The sequence below is a fragment of the Cupressus sempervirens genome, chromosome 3 (genome assembly GCF_028749045.1).
Source record: "Cupressus sempervirens isolate cs-2001-9-10 chromosome 3, ASM2874904v1, whole genome shotgun sequence".
Lineage (NCBI taxonomy): Eukaryota > Viridiplantae > Streptophyta > Pinopsida > Cupressales > Cupressaceae > Cupressus > Cupressus sempervirens.
The window spans coordinates 655,569,508-655,588,499 of NC_143120.1; the positions used below are offsets into that span (position 1 = coordinate 655,569,508).

General features: G+C 35.7%; 1 protein-coding gene across 2 annotated transcripts in view; it reads left to right on the plus strand.

Moving 5' to 3' along the window:
• The first annotated feature begins 238 nt into the window (after positions 1-238).
• Positions 239-18,992, plus strand: part of LOC149568400 (putative ABC transporter C family member 15) — a 28,475-nt gene continuing 9,721 nt past the window's right edge. Inside the window, exons 1-7 of one of the 2 annotated variants that reach the window (XM_089821328.1) lie at positions 239-432; positions 1,216-3,632; positions 3,779-3,865; positions 4,117-4,812; positions 5,074-5,238; positions 5,788-6,082; positions 6,184-6,398. In XM_089821328.1, the coding sequence (XP_089677454.1) occupies positions 408-432; positions 1,216-3,632; positions 3,779-3,865; positions 4,117-4,812; positions 5,074-5,238; positions 5,788-6,082; positions 6,184-6,398 (3,900 nt within the window). In that variant the 5' untranslated portion in view covers positions 239-407. The remainder of the gene's footprint in view (positions 433-1,215; positions 3,633-3,778; positions 3,866-4,116; positions 4,813-5,073; positions 5,239-5,787; positions 6,083-6,183; positions 6,399-18,992) is intronic. The other variant, XM_089821329.1, reaches the window with a different exon arrangement.

Sequence of the window (18,992 nt, forward strand, 5' to 3'; positions counted from 1 at the left end):
ATAATTAGCTTTCATAATGAATACAATTGATTAAAATTAAGTGAATATAATCATATCTATACATGAGCCAATTGTACCTCCCTTGCTAAATTGCTGATTAAAAAAAACTGATATTAAGTAGCTTTCATAATGAATATAATCGATTTTAAAAAAAAGCTGATATTAAGTAGCTTTCATAATGGATACAATTGATTAAAATTAAGTAAATATAGTCATATCCCTTGCGCTTTCCTCCATCCATCAGAACAAGTAGAGACTTTTATTGTTGCAATCGTGTGAGAAGTTGGTAGCCGTAGAATTGAAGTTTGAAGTTGGGGATTTGGTATTTTCACTTCTTTTGGCTTCAATTGTTGGGGAGGAGGTCCAAAGAAAATACATTTATTTGCCAGGAAGTTTGGCATCAAGCAATGTCAAACCAGAGTATTTCAGCAGGTTATTCGTCGCTCCCTCACACATCTAAAGTTAAGATGTCATGTTATTTATTTTATTGGACTGCTTGGTTTAGTTATCAGCTGTAGTTAGTTTCATTGTAAGAAAATTGCACGCCAATGATCATTAAGGGCTGTAAATTACAGAAGTAGCTCTCTTTTAAGCTGTCACTGACCTCGAAGATCCGCTGTAAATTACAGAAGTAGCTCTCTATTAAGCTGTCATTGGTCTCGAAGATCCTAAAAACGTAACATTATATTGCATTCAAAGAAGACAGCTTCAAAGAAATGATTCTGCGCTGGTTGTCATTCCATGTCATTAGAATGAATGCTCACTGAACTGTGGAAAAATGATAAGTCTTCTGAGAAAGAAACAACAATATCTTATTTAGTTTCAAGCGGTGTTTCTAACAAAACTGAAAACACTTTCATCTTTAGACACAAGTGTTTGTTGGCTACGTGACCTGTTATACTGTTAAGATTTTTAAAATGATTCACCAAATAAGAATCGTCTTTCAAACACATATAGTGGTCTTATATTTATTTTTGCTAACTGCAGTGATTCTAACGTCCTTTTTGTGTACTCTGAGTGTCTAGTATCTTCATTTTTTCTAAATATGAGCTTTTTCTGCATAGGCAAAACAATTTAGTTCTTTGCGACTGGAATTATACTAGTTGGATAGTAAATATAAGTTATCAAAAAATGTTTGACTGAGGAAGAAGAGATTTTTTATATCGAGGGAATCGACCTGTATCATGATTTTCTAATGTTTACTTCAATTGCCAGCAGATATTAGTGACATACTTCAGCTGCATGGAATATCCAAGCTAGCAGTTCTAGAGAATTTTCTCCAACGGCAAGAGACTAGTCTTTTCTTTGGAGTTTGTACTGGAAAGACAGTTGCTATTGCCCTCCATATTAGTTTCCTTTGTAGCTTCTTCGTCAAGTTTGTCTGGGGAAGAGTTGCTCAATGTTTCGTCAATGTTTCAAGGCAGAGACTGTCTTCCACTGGACCAAACAAGGACATCCCTACCAATACTTTATATTCAAGTATAAAGTTTGGTTTTATCTACAAGGCTACTCTCGGTTGCTGCAGTTGTCTATTGGCATGTTATTGTCTGAGAACTTTATGGGTTCTTTTATATGCTGATCAATCACAATGTGCTTGGCGTGCTACTGTTGTTGTGGCAGATGTTGTACACACATTGGCATGGTCAATCATGTTTGTAAGGATATTCAGTTTCAGAAAGGAATTTTGTATAAGAATCCCAAATCTTTTGAGGACATGGTTGATATGCTCTTGCATTGAATCAATTTTCACACTTCTAATTGATATTGATATAGCCATTAGGAATTGGATGGTATATAATGACCTGTATATAGATTGTTTCACGTCACTCTTAAGCATATTTCTTTTATGCATTGCCATCCGAGGGAACACAGGAATATATTTCTCCACAAAGGAGCTTGAAGAACCACTCTTGGGTTCCAATCAGCTTAAATATGCTGCTGCAAAAAAAGTATCAGCATATACCAAAGCCAATTTACTTGACCTTTTCACATTTTCTTGGCTCAATCCCCTGCTTGCTCTCGGTAAAAAGAAACCTCTAGAATTTGATGACCTGTTCAATATTTCAAAAAAGGATTCTGCTGATGATGTTTACAGTCGTTTTAGTAGAAAAATAGAACTAGTAAGGCAGAAGGACCCTTTGGAAACACCGTCGATGTCAAAAGTAGTTTTCTTGTTTATCTGGAAATCAGTAGCTCTAAATGCAATGTTTGCAGTGGTATATGCATGTGCATCTTATGTTGGTCCTTACTTGATTAATGATTTTGTAAGTTATTTAACTAAGAAGTCACGCTTTACAAATGAAGGCTACATCTTAGCCTGTGCATTTTTTTTGGCCAAGATTATAGAGACTACAGCCCAAAGACAATGGATATTTGGCTCAAGGCGGCTTGGGATGCGCTTGCGAGCAGCCCTCTCAGCACATATTTATAGGAAAGGTCTCAATCTATCAGTTCAAGCCAGGCAAAGTCATACTAGTGGTGAATTAATCAACTATATGAGTGTAGATGTCCCGCGGATTGGAGACTTTACATGGTACCTGAACACAATATGGATGCTACCTATACAGATTGTACTTGCAGTATCTATTCTTTATAAAGATGTAGGGTTGGCATCACTTGTAGGATTTGCAGCAACACTTGCTGTGATGATGGGGAACATTCCTATTACAAGACGACAGAGATATTTTCAGTCAAAGATCATGAATTCCAAAGATGAAAGAATGAGAGTTACATCAGAGATATTAAGAAACATGAAAGTACTGAAATTGCAAGCTTGGGATATGAGGTACGCACAAAAATTAGAAGACCTCAGAAAAATTGAGTATAACTGGCTCAAAAAATCAGCTGAATTAGGAGCTGCTTCATTATTCATTTTCTCGTGCACCCCTGCATTTATATCAGCTATCACATTTGCTGCAGCATACTTCATGGGAATCCCTTTGACAAGTGGCAGAGTTCTGTCAGCATTGGCAACTTTCAGATTACTTCAGGACCCTATTTATACTCTTCCAGATCTCTTTGCAAACATTGCACAAGCTAAAGTGTCATTAGACCGTGTCACTTCGTATCTTCAGGAACAAGAATTACAAGAGGATGCAGTTGAAAGTGTTCCTATGCATTTAACTGAGTTGGCAATTGAGATTGAAGGTGGAGATTTCAGTTGGGATCCCTTTGCAGGTGAGCAAACTCTAAAAGACATTCATTTGCAGGTGAAGAGAGGAATGAGAGTAGCAGTCTGTGGAACTATTGGATCAGGTAAATCTAGCCTTTTATCTTGCATACTAGGGGAAATCCCCAAGACATCTGGTATTGTAAAGGTCAGTGGTACGAAAGCTTATGTTCCTCAGTCTGCTTGGATTCAAACGGGAAATATCAGAGAAAACATCTTGTTTGGAAGCAGTTTTGACAATGATAAATATGAGAGGATTGTTAAAGCATGTGCTTTAAATAAAGATTTAGAGCTCCTCCCCCATGGAGACCAAACAGAGATAGGAGAAAGAGGAACCAATTTGAGTGGTGGGCAAAAGCAAAGGATACAAATTGCACGCGCAGCTTACCAGAATGCTGATATTTATCTTATGGACGATCCTTTTAGTGCTGTTGATGCACATACAGGAACTCAACTGTTCGAGGTGTGTTTCATTTTTCTTCAGTTAAACTTTTAAAGGGAAATATAAAAAAATTGGTCACGACAACCTTATTTTTTTTGGTTGAAATAGATGCATAATTAATATTGACAAACAAATGAAAGGATGGCTAACTGTAAGTACTTATACAGGAGTGCCTCACAGGAGTTTTGCATGGAAAGACTTTAATCTATGTTACCCATCAAGTTGAATTTCTGCCCTCTGCGGACCTCATCCTTGTGAGTAAACCATTTTAGCAATCTTACCCTTAATAACATTTGGGCTCTTAACAATTTTCATGATGCAATTAAAATTTGTATTTTGTTCTCCATAATTGACAGTTTCTCCAGTTATATTCCTAAATTTATTGCACAGTTGCCTTAGTCTTTTTAGTTCCATAACTTCTCACTTCTTTGTTTCTATTTCTTATATTTCAGAAGAAGAGCTTCAATTTAAAAGATTATGAGAAATCTCACTGCTTCCTTGACAGGTGATGCAAAATGGCAAGATTGTACAAGCTGGAAAGTATGAAGAGCTTCTGAAAGAAGGTAAAAGTTTTGAAGCTTTGGTTAGTGCTCATAATAAAGCCTTAGGGGCTGTGGTTGCAGTCGATAATTTATCATCTACAGAGATGCTTCAAGGAAGCAATGGGAATCTCACAGAACTGTCCGACATTAATTTGGATGCTCAATCAAATATTCAAATGAGAGACCTAAAAATTCTCAACAGTGAAAAACAAATGTGCAATGAGGTACAAAGGGAAACAAATGCAAATCAGAAGTTTAAATTCTCACAGATTACACAAGATGAAGAAAGGGAAACGGGGTCTGTCAGCAAAAAGGTCTATTGGTCTTATTTAACAGCAGTATATGGTGGTGGCTTGATTCCAATCATATTGATATCACAGATTCTTTTTCAGGGGTTTCAACTTGGAAGTAACTACTGGATGGCATGGGCATCTCCTCCCACACTAGACATGGCACCAATAATTAGTACAAGAATACTGATTCTAGTATATGTTGCAATAGCAGTAGGAAGTTCTATATTTTTGTTGTTACGGGCATTTCTGTTAGTATCTGTCGGCCTTCTGACCTCTCAAAAACTCTTTTTGGGCATGCTTCAAAGTATTTTCCGTGCTCCCATGTCCTTCTTTGATAGGACACCAGCTGGCCGAATCTTAAATAGGGTTTGTGATGCTTTCCCTATCTCCAACTGTAAATATTTTTTCTATTGCTTTCTAAATTGCTTAGGATATACACTTACAGGATGCTTTCTACTGGCACAAAAATCCGATGTGCAGAATGGTGTATAATCAGTAACTTTCCTTTGCATATCATTTAAAGAAGTGGAAGTTTTTTACAGTATAATATATATGCGTGCGTGTGTTCACTTGTGCAGCCAGAGGTCATTTGCTAATGACTAATACTAGTTCAAATCATGTCTGCAGGCATCAACTGATCAATCCGTATTAGATTTAGAAATTTGCAATATATTGAGCTGGTTATCCTTCTCAATAATTCAGCTCTTAGGAACTGTAGCTGTTATGTCAGGGCTAGCATGGCAGGTATTTGTGATATTTATACCTGTGACTGCACTCTGCATATGGTATCAGGTAATTTCTCCCCTTCTTTGTGTCTCTCATTATTGTTTTATACCCAACCGCAGAAGGTTTAGTCCTTTCAATTGTTCTTTGGTATCATTTTTTGTCATTCCTCATTTAGTATTATAATTTCCTTAAATAGTATATGCAAGTTGTTTTAACCCTGTTTTTTCTCTTTCTGAGTTGACTCGGAGTCAAATCATCATCATTTTCAAGCGGGTTTATACTATGAGCACATTGAAAATGATGCTCTCGTTATTGGACTTTAGGATTTTACCCATTTCTATTGGAATGAAGCTATGTTATTATAGATGGGATACACAGAAATTGGAGGGTTACTGTTATTTCCAACATAGGGAGCCAGTGTTTGGTACATAAAGATATATGCAACATGTTAGTTATTCACATATAATAAAATGCAAAACAAAGAGCCACATGCTATTTAATACATATCATAAAATGCAAAACAAAGAGTCAGATGCTAGTTAATATTTATAAGTCTATTTTTTTGTATTTGACTTTATCCATTTCTACTAATATTTTGATGATGCATGCCTGCAGCAATACTTCATACCGACTTCTCGAGAATTATCAAGATTGTTGGGCATTAGGAGAGCCCCAATACTTCATCATTTTGCTGAATCACTTTCTGGAGCTGCCACTGTGAGAGCTTTTGATCAAGAATTGCGATTCGTGGAAAGAAATTTATCTCTCGTTGACAATCATTCAAGGGTCCGATTCCATACCATATCTTGTACAGAGTGGCTTGCCCGAAGACTGAATTTTCTATCAAATTTGATCTTTGCCTTCTCATTAGTGGTGGTTGTGAGCTTACCTGAAGACCTAATTGACCCAAGTAAGGAATTCCTGAAACCTATTTTATGATTCTATAGATATATTTTTGTATTGGATTTATAAGGAAATTGTAGAAAAGAAACTAAAAATCCACTTATGCAGGCATTGCCGGGCTAGCTGTAACATATGCTCTGAGTCTCAATTTACAACAAGCAGCAATAGTATGGAATCTATCAAATGCCGAGACTAAAATGATTTCAGTAGAAAGGATATTACAATATTCAGATATTCCATCTGAAGCACCTTTGGTGATAGAAGAATCCAAACCTGCTCTTGAATGGCCATCCTATGGAATAATATTCCTTGAAAACTTACAGGTATGAAAACCAATCTTGAGAAAGAACTGAAGCATATTCATTTTGATGCCATTGATTTCTCAGTATTTCTAATTCTAACATCTAATGGCATGCTCGGGTTATGGTGCTGAAAAAGGCACTACTTTGAAGTGTGGGTAAAAACACGATCAAGTTTTATTTTCCTCATTTGTGTAGCTTTTATGATTTGCATCAACTACTAATATACAAAATAATGTAGACAACAGCATTTATTAAAACTGCTCTTCCATGAATAGGAAAGCTAGGCATATTTAACTGCTTTGAACCAAAACAACCCTGATTGAACAAAATGAAGCGTGCATCTGTAGGTAATAAGCTAATTTGCCTTTGCACCAAAATAACCCTACTATGAACAAAATGAGGTGTGCACCTGTAGAAAATCAGTTTATTAAATTCTTTCACCATAACCAACCTGCAAATGAGGTAAAAACCTGTAGATAATTAGGCTAATAAGCCTTTGCAGTTTGGATCAAACAACCCTGGCATGAAACAAAATGAGGCATGTATCTGTAGATAATTAGTAAGTGCGCTAATAAGCCTTTGCATCCTTCAAAATTGTTTCTTTTTCTCTTCAGCAGAACTATATTACAATGCATTGTAAGCTGTCAGAAATTCAATGATCTTTCTAATCAATATCCACCCTAGATCAACACTTGAAAGCTGATCTACATCAGTACCTCTATTTACCACCTTTTTTCTATTTCTGGTAGAAATACACATTGTTTCTTTGCCTTCACTTATTATTGTACCTCAAAGTTGTGAAGAGCTTCTTGTTCACGATTGTAGAACCCACATATTTATAGAAGGTTCTAAGTTCAAATCTTGTGTAATCCATGCCATGTAGCATGATAGTGATCCCAGTATTATGACTATGACTCCTTGACATAATGATATCTCTGCAAGACAAAGCTACGTAAAGAAAGAAAAATTATCTTATTTGGAATAAGTTGGATGAAAAAGGTATCGCTATAAGTCTAGTGACAGGGCAATTTCAATTGACATTGAAAAAAAATCCTTGTTGAGCTCCAATAAAGAAAATGAAAACTCAACTACAAAAGCAATACTGTTAATAAGATTAACTTCAATGTAAGAGCATTCCTTATAACACATAAAAAGAAGCATTTCCAGATTCCAATTTTGCAATTCTTCCCCTTGATAAAAAATAAATTTTATTTCAGGGATTTTTCATTGAGTAGCAGAGAAAAGAAAAGATGTGTTCCATATGCTAAGGGGAAGTTGGAATATCGTTGCTCATGTTCAACTGCTGGGGGGCCATGTGTTGTGCCTCTTTCCTTCACCACTGAGCATATTTGTCTCGATAAAGTTTCTCCCATTAACATAAATCAATAGTCACTCAAAGAAAGTGAAAAGAGCTGCCCAAGGTCTCCAATTAAAGACACTGCAAAATGGAATTTCGTGTAGCCATATTAGTGCTGTGCCAAATCCTCGTGAAATTCTAAGCTAGCCATGCTTTGACCAATCAACTCCTGATTGTATTGTTGAAAATATGTTGGCATATCTAGTTTTATGAAGACCCTAGAGGGCCGAGAGCTTTCTGAGATTTATTTCCTGGCCTGTTATTATTGCTAGGATATTAAATGTTGGCTTTTTCAAATATTAGTGGTTGAATACAGCCAATATTTTCGCAGTGGAGCTCTCATAGTTACAGTAGAAAGCCTCCGTTGCTGTAGTTATTACATGGATTGTAGACTCCACACAAACGTTTGAAACAGTTGTCCCTATGTATTTAAGGAGATCAACTCACTAATTATAAACCAATAAGATGACAAAACACAAATCTAAGTGTAGATCTAAATGTAATATGGACGCATAGCATCCTTCTAAAAGATAATCATTCAACTTAGCCTTTCTCATTTGTCTTCCTAATTTTAAAAATTTTTTTTTTTTCAAAATTTCAGCAGTTGTCCTATCTGTTATTTTTATTTCTTGTAGGACTGTTGATTAGGAGTTCAAAATTAACCTTGGCAATGTGCAGTTTTGAGATTCTGAGTTTTTTATCTGAGTGGAAATTAGTTTCCAGATTATTGTAGAGACCATAATGCAAAATGCAATATGTTTCTATCAATCATTTACTCTACATGGATTGCTTTTAGAACAAGAGAGATAATGTAGATGAGCACATCGCACACTACATTTACACCAACAAAACTCCTTCCAACCATGTCAGATCACCATATTGGTGAAAAATATTAATGAGTATCAGTTAGACACCCACAAGTTGTACAAGGACCTGTGTATGAAAAAACCTACACCACCTTATTGACAAAGGAAAAAGATTTTGTAGAGTAATCATTGTAGCTAATCAAGGATTCATGGGATGAAATGAGTGACCATCTCTTTTTACGTATGGAAGGCCCTTAAATAATGTCATTGCAGTGTGCCCTAAAGAGGTAATATGTTTTGAAGGTTCATTGATTGTGAGGAAGGAGTGCAAACTTCATTCCCATCATCCTTACAGATTTGATTGAGATGGTGGGATCTCAACACATTGTCCAAGTAATAATGAATAGCACTAAAAAATTTAGGGCTACAAGTTTATTGGATGAATGATATGGGAACATAATTTGCACATGTTGTCCGTTTATTCAACTTGGTGATGCAAAAGCTTGGTACATAGATTGAAAGGATCAAATGAATCCACACCAAGACAAAGGAGATTCAAATGCTAGTAACAAATCATCATATGACACAAGCCACTGTCTAGTCCTTTTCCAAGTTGGACCTATTGAAAGTAATTTTGTGAAATTTCAATATTTTATTTTTGGCTTACAATAAGTTTGTTATAAAACTTAATTCTAGCACCTGTTTTCCTTTCTTTTCTAAATTAGGTGGTGGCAAACCAATCCTCTTGTGATATATCGTAAACCATGTACAGGGCAGGATAAGCCTAGATATGAAAAGGTACAAAATACCCAAGAATAGGGTGTCCAATTTATGTTAAGATATTCTTTTGTTGTGTCCTCAGGAGAGGAACTTTTTTGTAAATAATGTTGTTGCAGTTGCAACCAGCAAATTATGCTAAACATAATAAAATGAGCAATTGGCATTTCTTCTTTTGCTGCACTTAAGCTTTCTAAGAAATCATATGCTTTTTGTAAAACAAATACAAGCATGATATTGATTAAGAAACAATTGTATATTTCAGGGAACTTTGAAACTTGAAACATGGCCAGAAATGGAAACATTGTAGAAAATGAGGAGACCAATAGTACCACTCCTCAGAATTCCTTCGATCTATTGATCCAATTTTTGTGAGATACACAAACGTTAGAAAACATGGAAAAGAGAATGAATGATATGGCAGCCCGGATTGGGCGAGGTCAGAAGGAGACTCACTCTTCGCATCCACCTAGAACTAAACCTGAGAATTCTGGCCACAATGATTGAGGCACTCAAGCCTCACCAACCCAAACTGAGAAACAAAAGAAATAAGAGATAGTTAGTGACTTATCCGAAAATATTAAAAAGATCAAACTTTCTAGGTTCTCAAGCTCCAAGTTTGGAGAAGATGCTAAGGCTTGGTTAACTGAGATGGAACAATATTTTGAAATTAAGAGTTTTTCTTAATCATACAAGGTGGTATGGGGAATATATCATCTTTCTGGAGAAGCAACTACTTGGTGGGAAGCACCAAAACAAAGTTCAACATTAAGTATTGGGAGAAGTTCACCTATTTGCTGAAGTATGTTCCCCCTTATTAGCAAGAGAAAAACCTGAAAGTTAGAAAGTTCGTCATGGGCTTAAACAATAGGATTAGGGGAGCTACGGATGTCCTCGCTCCATGAACCATGGGACGAAGCTCTCTCTCAAGCCATTCGACAAGAACACAAAATCAAAAGGGATGATTCCATTCGAGATAATAAGAAGACTACCTGGAACATTGATAATTCAGATTCAGGGCCGCATAAAAAGAGTTTTAAGAACTCCAAGACAAACAAACCAGAGCTCAAGGGAAACATCAATAAGAAGGTTAGGGGTAACTCGAGTTTTAATGGAGACAACAAAGGGAATGAAAAGAAGGGATCACTGTCAGGATGTTTTACATGTGGTGGGGACCACTATGCCAACAAGTGCCCTAGCAAGCCAAATACCAACCAGCAGCCACAACCCCCACTACCTCCTCAATAGGTCCTCTATCAACAAAGGATACATGCAGTTGTGGACAACTGGCAGACCAAACAACAACTAGGCCCTATAGAAACTCTGAGTAAGATCTATGGAAACCCCATCTCTATATTAATTGATATAGGAGCAACAAAATGTTTTATCTCCCTGAAATTGTTGAGTAAATTTCCTAAGAGAATTGGATCTATGGCAAAACCTTGGATTGTTGAGTATGCAAACAAGACAAGGGCTAGGGTAGAGCAGTGTTTGTTTAAGGCCCAAGTGGACTATTTGAACTTCTCTATAGAGATAAATTTGTACATAGCACCTCTAGGGTCCTATGATATCATTATGGGGATGAATTGGCTCAGTAAGCATAAAGAAAAAGTGGATTGTCTTGCCTAGACAGTAGAGTGTCTAGAACTTTATAGTATAACTAAAGATAGTCTGAAATGTATTGTAAACTTGCATCCTTCCTATAGCATTCATTAAGGAATTTTTTGGCAAAATTACACTCTTCGTCATATGAAGGGTTAGCAGGAAAGGTATTTGAAACCTTCTTCAAAGGTCTTGATCTCTTACACTCCTTCAAGGCCTGTGAATTGAAGGCTGTTAGAAAGTAAAATCCACCAAGATAACTGAGGTGGGGGGGTGAATTAGTTATCCAACTATTAAAACATTTATCAACCTTATTAATCCTTAACCATGTGAACAATATAATCATCAACCATAAGAAGATACACATACATGATAACACCAAATATGTTGACTAGGGAAACCCTTGATCAGAGGGAAAACTTCAGTGGAGATGGTACCCACAAAATGATATATTAATATAAAAGTTCCTTGTAAGAGGATGGAGCTTGTTAGAAGCCAATGAAATACATTCAGTGCATATTAGTCCCTGTTAGGAGACTTTGAATCCCTATTAGGAGATTCCAACCCTATTAGGAGTTGTAGAAGGCAAAATGACCTACTGTCCAAACAGCTTTAGGGACAAGACCACCGAACTCATTGTCCTACAGGTCTCTGTATTATTCCTTGCAAAATAGTAGAAATAAATAACTTAGACTCCTCTATCCTCTTGACCGGACCAATCCTCTTCTAATCTCAATACCAAATCACCAACTTTGCATCCAAACAATCCCTTGGATCGCTTACTCGCATTTACCAACTTCGCATATCACTTGCACAATTCACACTTGCACTCTTGCTCTCTTCAATTACTCTTCACCATAAGGAAAATAACCTTCCTCTATACTATATCCTCAAAGTGATATTATTGGATCTCAGCCAATTCTTCATGCCAATGCATATAACCTTGTCATTTAAGCTATAAAGGCCTAATAGCTCTGCCCCAACGTCCTTTTCCAGAGGTGATCCTCCTTTTCCCTTAGCAATAAAGGGTTCACTGTTCAGCTGAATAGATTGATTGTTAGCTAGGATTGGTTCTCGTACATTGCTGAAAACAACAATATCTATATTTAACATAGCATAAAGGTCTTCATTATCCAGTTTCCTTTCCTTGTAGGACTTTGAGCATTTGGAGGCAAAATAGGAAGCTGCCAGCCAAATTGTAACTTCATTATTTGTTATTTTCAGCCATTATAAATTATTAGTTTGGGTAATCTTTCTCCAATTTTACAATACCCTTCCACATTTATTTTATTGGGATTGTTATCCCTCCATGCCCTTACCTATTTTAGTCTATTCATTCCAAACAAAGATTTTATTACACTTCCACATTTCTGTTACTAGGATTGTTATCCCTCCATGCCCTTTACCTTTTTAGTCTCTCATTCCAAATGTAGATTTTATTGTATCCTTTTGGAAAATTGCATCTATTGTGTTCATGTGTTTTGTAAAAAAAAATAATGCCTTTTCACTTTACTATAGGCCCTAGCCCTGGTCCTCTTTTCCATGGGTAACCTTTGCAATTCCAACTTACCATGTTTATATACTCATATGGGGCCTTGAATCCCTATTTCTTGTGTGTCCAAGGCTTGGTAATTTGACCTTTCTTGTTTTTCGGCCATGCCCATTTTCCTACATTGCTTGCTAATTTCACTGTACCCCATTCTTTTCTCCACACTTTTTGTTGTGCAAATGTTAGATCTGTTGATAATTGGCTATATGTAGTGATGTAATTGTTGTCATTAGTGACAACACATGATGTACATGTTGTAGAAAACCTTGGAAAAATAGATACTTAGCTTTTGGTACTCAGAAAATTGTCGAAGTATGAAACTGGTTTACAAGAATGTATTGTTTTGATGTATAACTTGTTTATATGATGTTATCTATGAGAGCGAGGTTAGATGGAGACGGTATACATGTTGATGATGATATGTATAACCTCGGACATCAGTACAGATAGTACAGAAAAGAGATGTTCACGATTTACCAATGAGCAAAACAACGGAATTAAAGGTAAAGGAATTATTTTGTTTGCAAAATAATTACTTGACCAATTAGAGCTGACATCGTAGATGTTTACTCTAAGTTGGAAAAGTATATTGTGGTCCTGGCCGACCTAGTAGCAATTTGTGAAAAGGCAACAGTATTTATGCAAAGACATGTTGCGAAGTCATTTGACAAGTAATGTGCAAATTATGTGATTGAATGCAAAGTAATGTTATATGCGAATGCAAAGTTTTGTATCATATGCAGAAGCGATTTTGTGATCCGAGATCAAGATAAGATCAGAGATCAGCTGGAAATAAGGTACAACATCTATACACTTGAGGACTGATTACTTGTTTGGGTAGTGAGCTCTTCTTCCATACATTGTACTACAACTCCTAACAAGGATTCAAAGTCTCCTAACAAGGACTCCTATGTACTGAATGCTTTTATAGATTCCTAACAAGGTCCATCCTCTAACAAGGAACATTTATATTAGTACATCATCTAGTGGGTATCATCTCCACCGAGGTTTTCCCTAGTTAACAAAATATGGTGTTATGAGTTCTCTTTATGCATGGTTATTATTACTATTCAACATTACTTGTTTACTTTCTTATGCATGGTTTAAAGTAATAAATAATATCCAGTTGGCGACAAAAGTTTGTAGAATACTGATTCACCGCCCCACCCCCTGCTCCCTTCCCCCCCGCCCTCTCCCAATATTCCCTATTTCTAACAAGATCCACATGTAAGTAAAAATGAGAACCTCTAAGCACCCTGCTATTTTTTAGGATCATAGATTTGTCTTCCAAGTTTCTTAAAAGTAACTCTCACACGCCTATCATTTCCTTCTCCTATTTTTTTAATGATCCTATTAGCTTGTTGAATAACACGTCTACTTAAATTTGTCCTTTGAAAAAAATCCCTTGCTAGAATATTTGTTTGCTTCTTCTCACTATATTCTTTCAAACCTTTAATGATGATATTTACTGCTTTGTCCTGTTTATCTTTCTCGTCTTGTTTGTCTCCCGGTTTGTTTTTCTATGATTTACTTTTGCTCAATCGTTAGTTCATTTACTACTTCAACCCAAGATTTGGCCTCTTTGATCTGTTCCTTTAATTTGTTTTTTATTATTGCTATATCTGCCATTATTGATTGAAACTCCAAATATGTCGTGATGCTTATTTTCATTGTCTCTAAACTATCTTCTTGATCTACTTCTTGTTTTCAATTGTTTAACTCTAGATTCCCTCTCTATTTAGTGTTTTGCAGATTTATCACCTGCTCCTTAATGAACTTGTTCTCCCTTTCAAGATTCCAACTAGCTTCTGTAATTTCCTTTGATTTTTTTCACTGGTTGCTGCTCCTTTGCCTCTATAATCTCAATCCTCTTTTTCATGTTCATGAATTTGCTCACACAAAGCTATGAGCCTATGACATCCACAGCAAAGGGGAGGTCGTGAAGCTGTATAGGTCTTTATTGTCTTGAAATCCTTCCTCGTCTCTTTGTTTGTTGCAAACAATTCAGTTTCATTTTGTTTTGCCTCATATGTCTTCTCAAAAGACAACTTCTTTCTTTCTGCTGTTATCATAATCCTGGCCTATCTGATCGACTGTTAAATCACACATCTTAACATATATAGTAGAATCGATTTCGGCTACTTTTGGAAAAATCATAGTAAGCTTCTTTTTATGCACTTGTCTCCTCTTTCAAACCTGTTTATGCTTTAATATCCCCAAATATTGCTTTTTCATTCACAAAAATTAGCTTATCACCTATGCTGTCTCCATTGATCTAATAGAAGTCTGGTAAAAGAGATTTCCCAGGTCTTGCACAGTCTTCTCATTCCTGACCTAGAGAAGGTCTTGCAAGCCCTTTTGTTGAAATATAGTTGTAAAAAAATTCATTTGACCACCAATAGGGTTTCTGAGCACATGTTTTCCATCTGAGAGGTTTTGAATGATAAACCCCTGTGCCTCTCTTTTAAGACTTGTTTTACCCAATATGTGCTGGCTAAGCATGTTTTGAGTGTTTTGAAAATCCACAGTTTTCACAACTCCATTTTGCAGTTTTGAAATGATACAGGAAAAAAAAGGAACGGGAAGAGCTCAAGTAAAAAAACAAACAGACCTTGCAAATAGACCTTTTTCTGTGCATGGTCATACAGGACCCACTACTCAAGAGAATCCACATAAAAGTTAAAGATGAAAAAGGTCAGTGTACTTCTATCAGTTAAAAAATGAATTTTGCTTTTAGTGTTTTAAAAAAAATCGGCGAGCAATTACTGATCATCTGGAGCATTTGTTTTGAGCTGGTGGATCCCAGATGCTATCTCAGGAAAATGCAGAACATATAATTAATTCTCTATAAAAACAAAAACTTTAAACCAATTAAGTCACAAGGCCTTTATCCTCAATTTAATGGGACATAAAAATCGATTAACCAATAGGATTTATTGTGGATTGAAAAGAAAGCATGATTTTCAAGTTCAAGAAGTCTTCCCGTGGACTTCAGCAGTCTTCAAGGAAATAATATCAAAAGTTTGACAGATGTGATTGGCCAAGGGTTTAAAGGGATTGATGTTAACCATGCTATCTACATCAAGCATAAAGGATACTGTTTTACTGTTCTTGTGCTGTAAGTAGATGATATTCTTCTTCCAAGTGATAGCAAAGAGCTTGGTAAGTGAGGTAGATGCCATTTCTATAAACAATTCGACATGGAAGACTTGAATCTTTCTTCATGATATGCTTAGTATTGGAGTGAAAAGGGATTTTCTGAGTATGAAATTATGATTGGATCAAAAATGTTATAGTCGTGTTATACTTAAGAGTTTGGGAGGATGGACTATGGCTTGCAGGCAGCCCTTCAGTGAAATTCAAGTTATCAAATGGCAATGCCCTATGATAGTTAGGCACGAATAAGAGACGGAAAGAAAACCTTATGATAAGGTTGGCGGATCACTTATGTATGTTATGCCATGCACCAGGCTACAAAAAGTGAGAATGCTAAGTAGATTATGGCAAATATTGGGAGGTTGCATTGGATTGTTGTGAGTAAAGTATAAAATGTGCACGTGTTTCCATGGAATTTGGGCTATAGTACCAAAGAAAGAAGGGTGTTGAATTTTTATTTAAGACTTTTATAGGAGAAATCAGTTGAATGAATACAAGGCAACCATTGTTAAGTAGGTTATGGTTATTTTTATATATCTGCTAATGAGATTTCCGTAGAAGTGATTTGGTTTAGTTTAAATGAGGATTTTGGATTCAAGAAAGGAGGATTAGTTGTTCATTGTGAGAACCAAACTCCCTTGCATACCATGCCAGGAGAAGGATCACTTATGTATGCTATGCCATGCTATGCACCAGACAACTAAAAGTGAGAATGGTAAGTGAATTATGGCAAACATTGAGAGGTAGCATTGAATTGTTGTGAAGAAAATCATAAAACATGCGCATATTTCCATTGACTTTGGGCTATGGTACCAAAGAAATAGGAGTGTTGAATTTTATTTAAGACTTTGTAGAGGAATGAGTAAAAGCTACCATTATTAAGTAGTTTATGGTGATTTTCTATATATCTGCAAATAAGATTTCCAATGGAAGTGATTTGGTTAATAGTTTACGTAAGGACTCTGGATTCAAGCAAGTAGGGTTAATTGTTCATTGCGACGAAGAAAGTCCTTTCCAAACCATGCAAGTGAAGGAATATTGAATTCAAGTACCATTTTGTGAGAGAAATGGGAGATGACATACTTATCCTGATTTTATGCAAGACAATAAATGCTGAAGATAGTTTGGCAAACTCAGTAAATACAGATAAACTCACTTGTTGCAAGGAGTCCATTGGAATGCTACCCTAGGAAATATTACTGCCAAATAGGAGAACTTTGGAACATGTGCTTCTCATTTTTCCAACTAATGCGTATGGGGTGCTAACCATAGCATGTGGCAGATGTACCCTTCATAGTGCATTCATGGATACCGTGCTGCTATGTCCTGTGCTGCAGAAAACATATGCTATGGCGTTCTATATTATGCCTTGTCCAATGCTGCTATACAGAATTGAATAGGGATGGAGAGTCTATGTTATGTGAATGACATAATCTGAGAAATTACCTCGGTGCTCAATGAAGGATAGAAATTTGCAAGATGCACCTAGCAGTAAGTAAATGTGTTTATCATATGACTTGGGAAATCTTTGGTGTTTAACGGGGACTACTCTCCTTTTCTGAACTCTGATTTTGTTACGTGTGCTCTCTTTGCCCCTGTAATCTTATTGATCATAAACTCTATATTTATTATTATTATCTAGCTGCTGAAGGTTCATTTTGTTATGCTTATTTTGTCAAGCTCTTGAAGTTCAGATTCCTTATATTTTAAGTGTGCATGTAAACTTTCCATGGAAACCAACATTATCCTCTACTATCACCTTGGAATATTACAGTGAAAACTAGTGGCTTTCTCACGTTTTCATATGTTGATCCCTTTCCATATTTAATTCAACTTCAGTTGTAATTTTCCATGCCAAGTCATAATTGAGCCTTTACACGTGGCATTCCGCAAAATCTCTAATCCCTATAATTCTTATTTATGTTTCTCTAAATGCTATGCACTCTTGCATGTCTGAAAATGCTTCTATCCGCGCATATTTTGACTACTTTGAATCTACTAAGGAGCACCATCTTCATGCAGAGATGTTAAATGTTCCAATGGCGCAGCATATGATACCATTCAATTCAGAAAATACAATTTCTATGCAGTATAAATCTCAAGATTTTCTTACCTTTTGGCACTGCTATTAATTTCTGGGTTCTTTACTTAGGATGTGAAAATTTGAATTAGAGTTTCTTAGCTTTTCAAACAATTTTGCTCCAAATGTTACTCGTGAATACTAAGCTTCTTTAGGTTTTACTTTTTCCTTCTGACTATCAATTCAAAAAATTGTTTCCATATTACCTTTCCATAAGTGAATCTATGTCATTATTCTCAACGACTGTTTTAGTGCAAAGATTGCATATATTTAACAGTGCAAAGATAGAATATATTTATATCAAAGGGTACAGATTTTCATTAAGAACCTCAAGTCATACTTTGTCTAAAAGCTTTATACATGACAAACTTAATTAAAGAAATGTGAAATCAATTGAATTTTTCTTTTCCTAGGGATAAGATAAATATTAGTTAAGGAAATTTTAGAATAGAAATAAGGGGCACCAAGAAGCACATCATCTTTTAGTACTTGCATAAAATGTGGCTTCATATACAGGCTTTAATTATAGTGTTTAGATCTTTGTCTTAATTGTCTTCACAAAAAATTGGTCTCCTTCACCAAATAAGGGAGGCTGCTCCCCAATCTCACAAAGTTCAGTAATAGATTGATCCTTACAAAGGATCAAGAGAAAAATTATTATCTTCTTTGATACTGATACATAATGGATGACAGTGGTACGTAAAACATCTTGGTTTGAGCTACCACAGAGAACTTATTGTACACATATTTGTTCGTTATGGTTATACACAGTTCAAAATATCGTTATCAGCAACTTATTGCCAGGGGCAAAACTAAATATCAGCAAACATCAAAAATAAGTAGGGCACTTCTCGAGAACATATTGGGAACTTTAAAACTTGCTTAAATTTAATTAGAAATGTAATTTTTTGGTCAAATTCAATAAGGACATGCATCTAATGAATCAATAAATGAGTAAACAAAACACAAGCTGATCTAAATATATATAAATGCAAATAGAATACAAAATCGCATCCTCATGTGGAATGCTGATGACTCATAGACATTGTCTAATAGTTTGAACTATGAAGCAAACTAAAAATAGAATATTGTCTTTGTAAAAAGGATCAAGGGAAAAATTATTATCTTCTTTGACACTAATACATAATGGATGATAGTGGTAATAAAACATCTTGGTTTGAGCTACCACGGAGAACTTATTGTACACATATTTGTTCGTTATGGTTATACACAGTTCAAAATATCGTTATCGGCAACTTATCGCTAGGGGCAAAACTAAATATCAGCA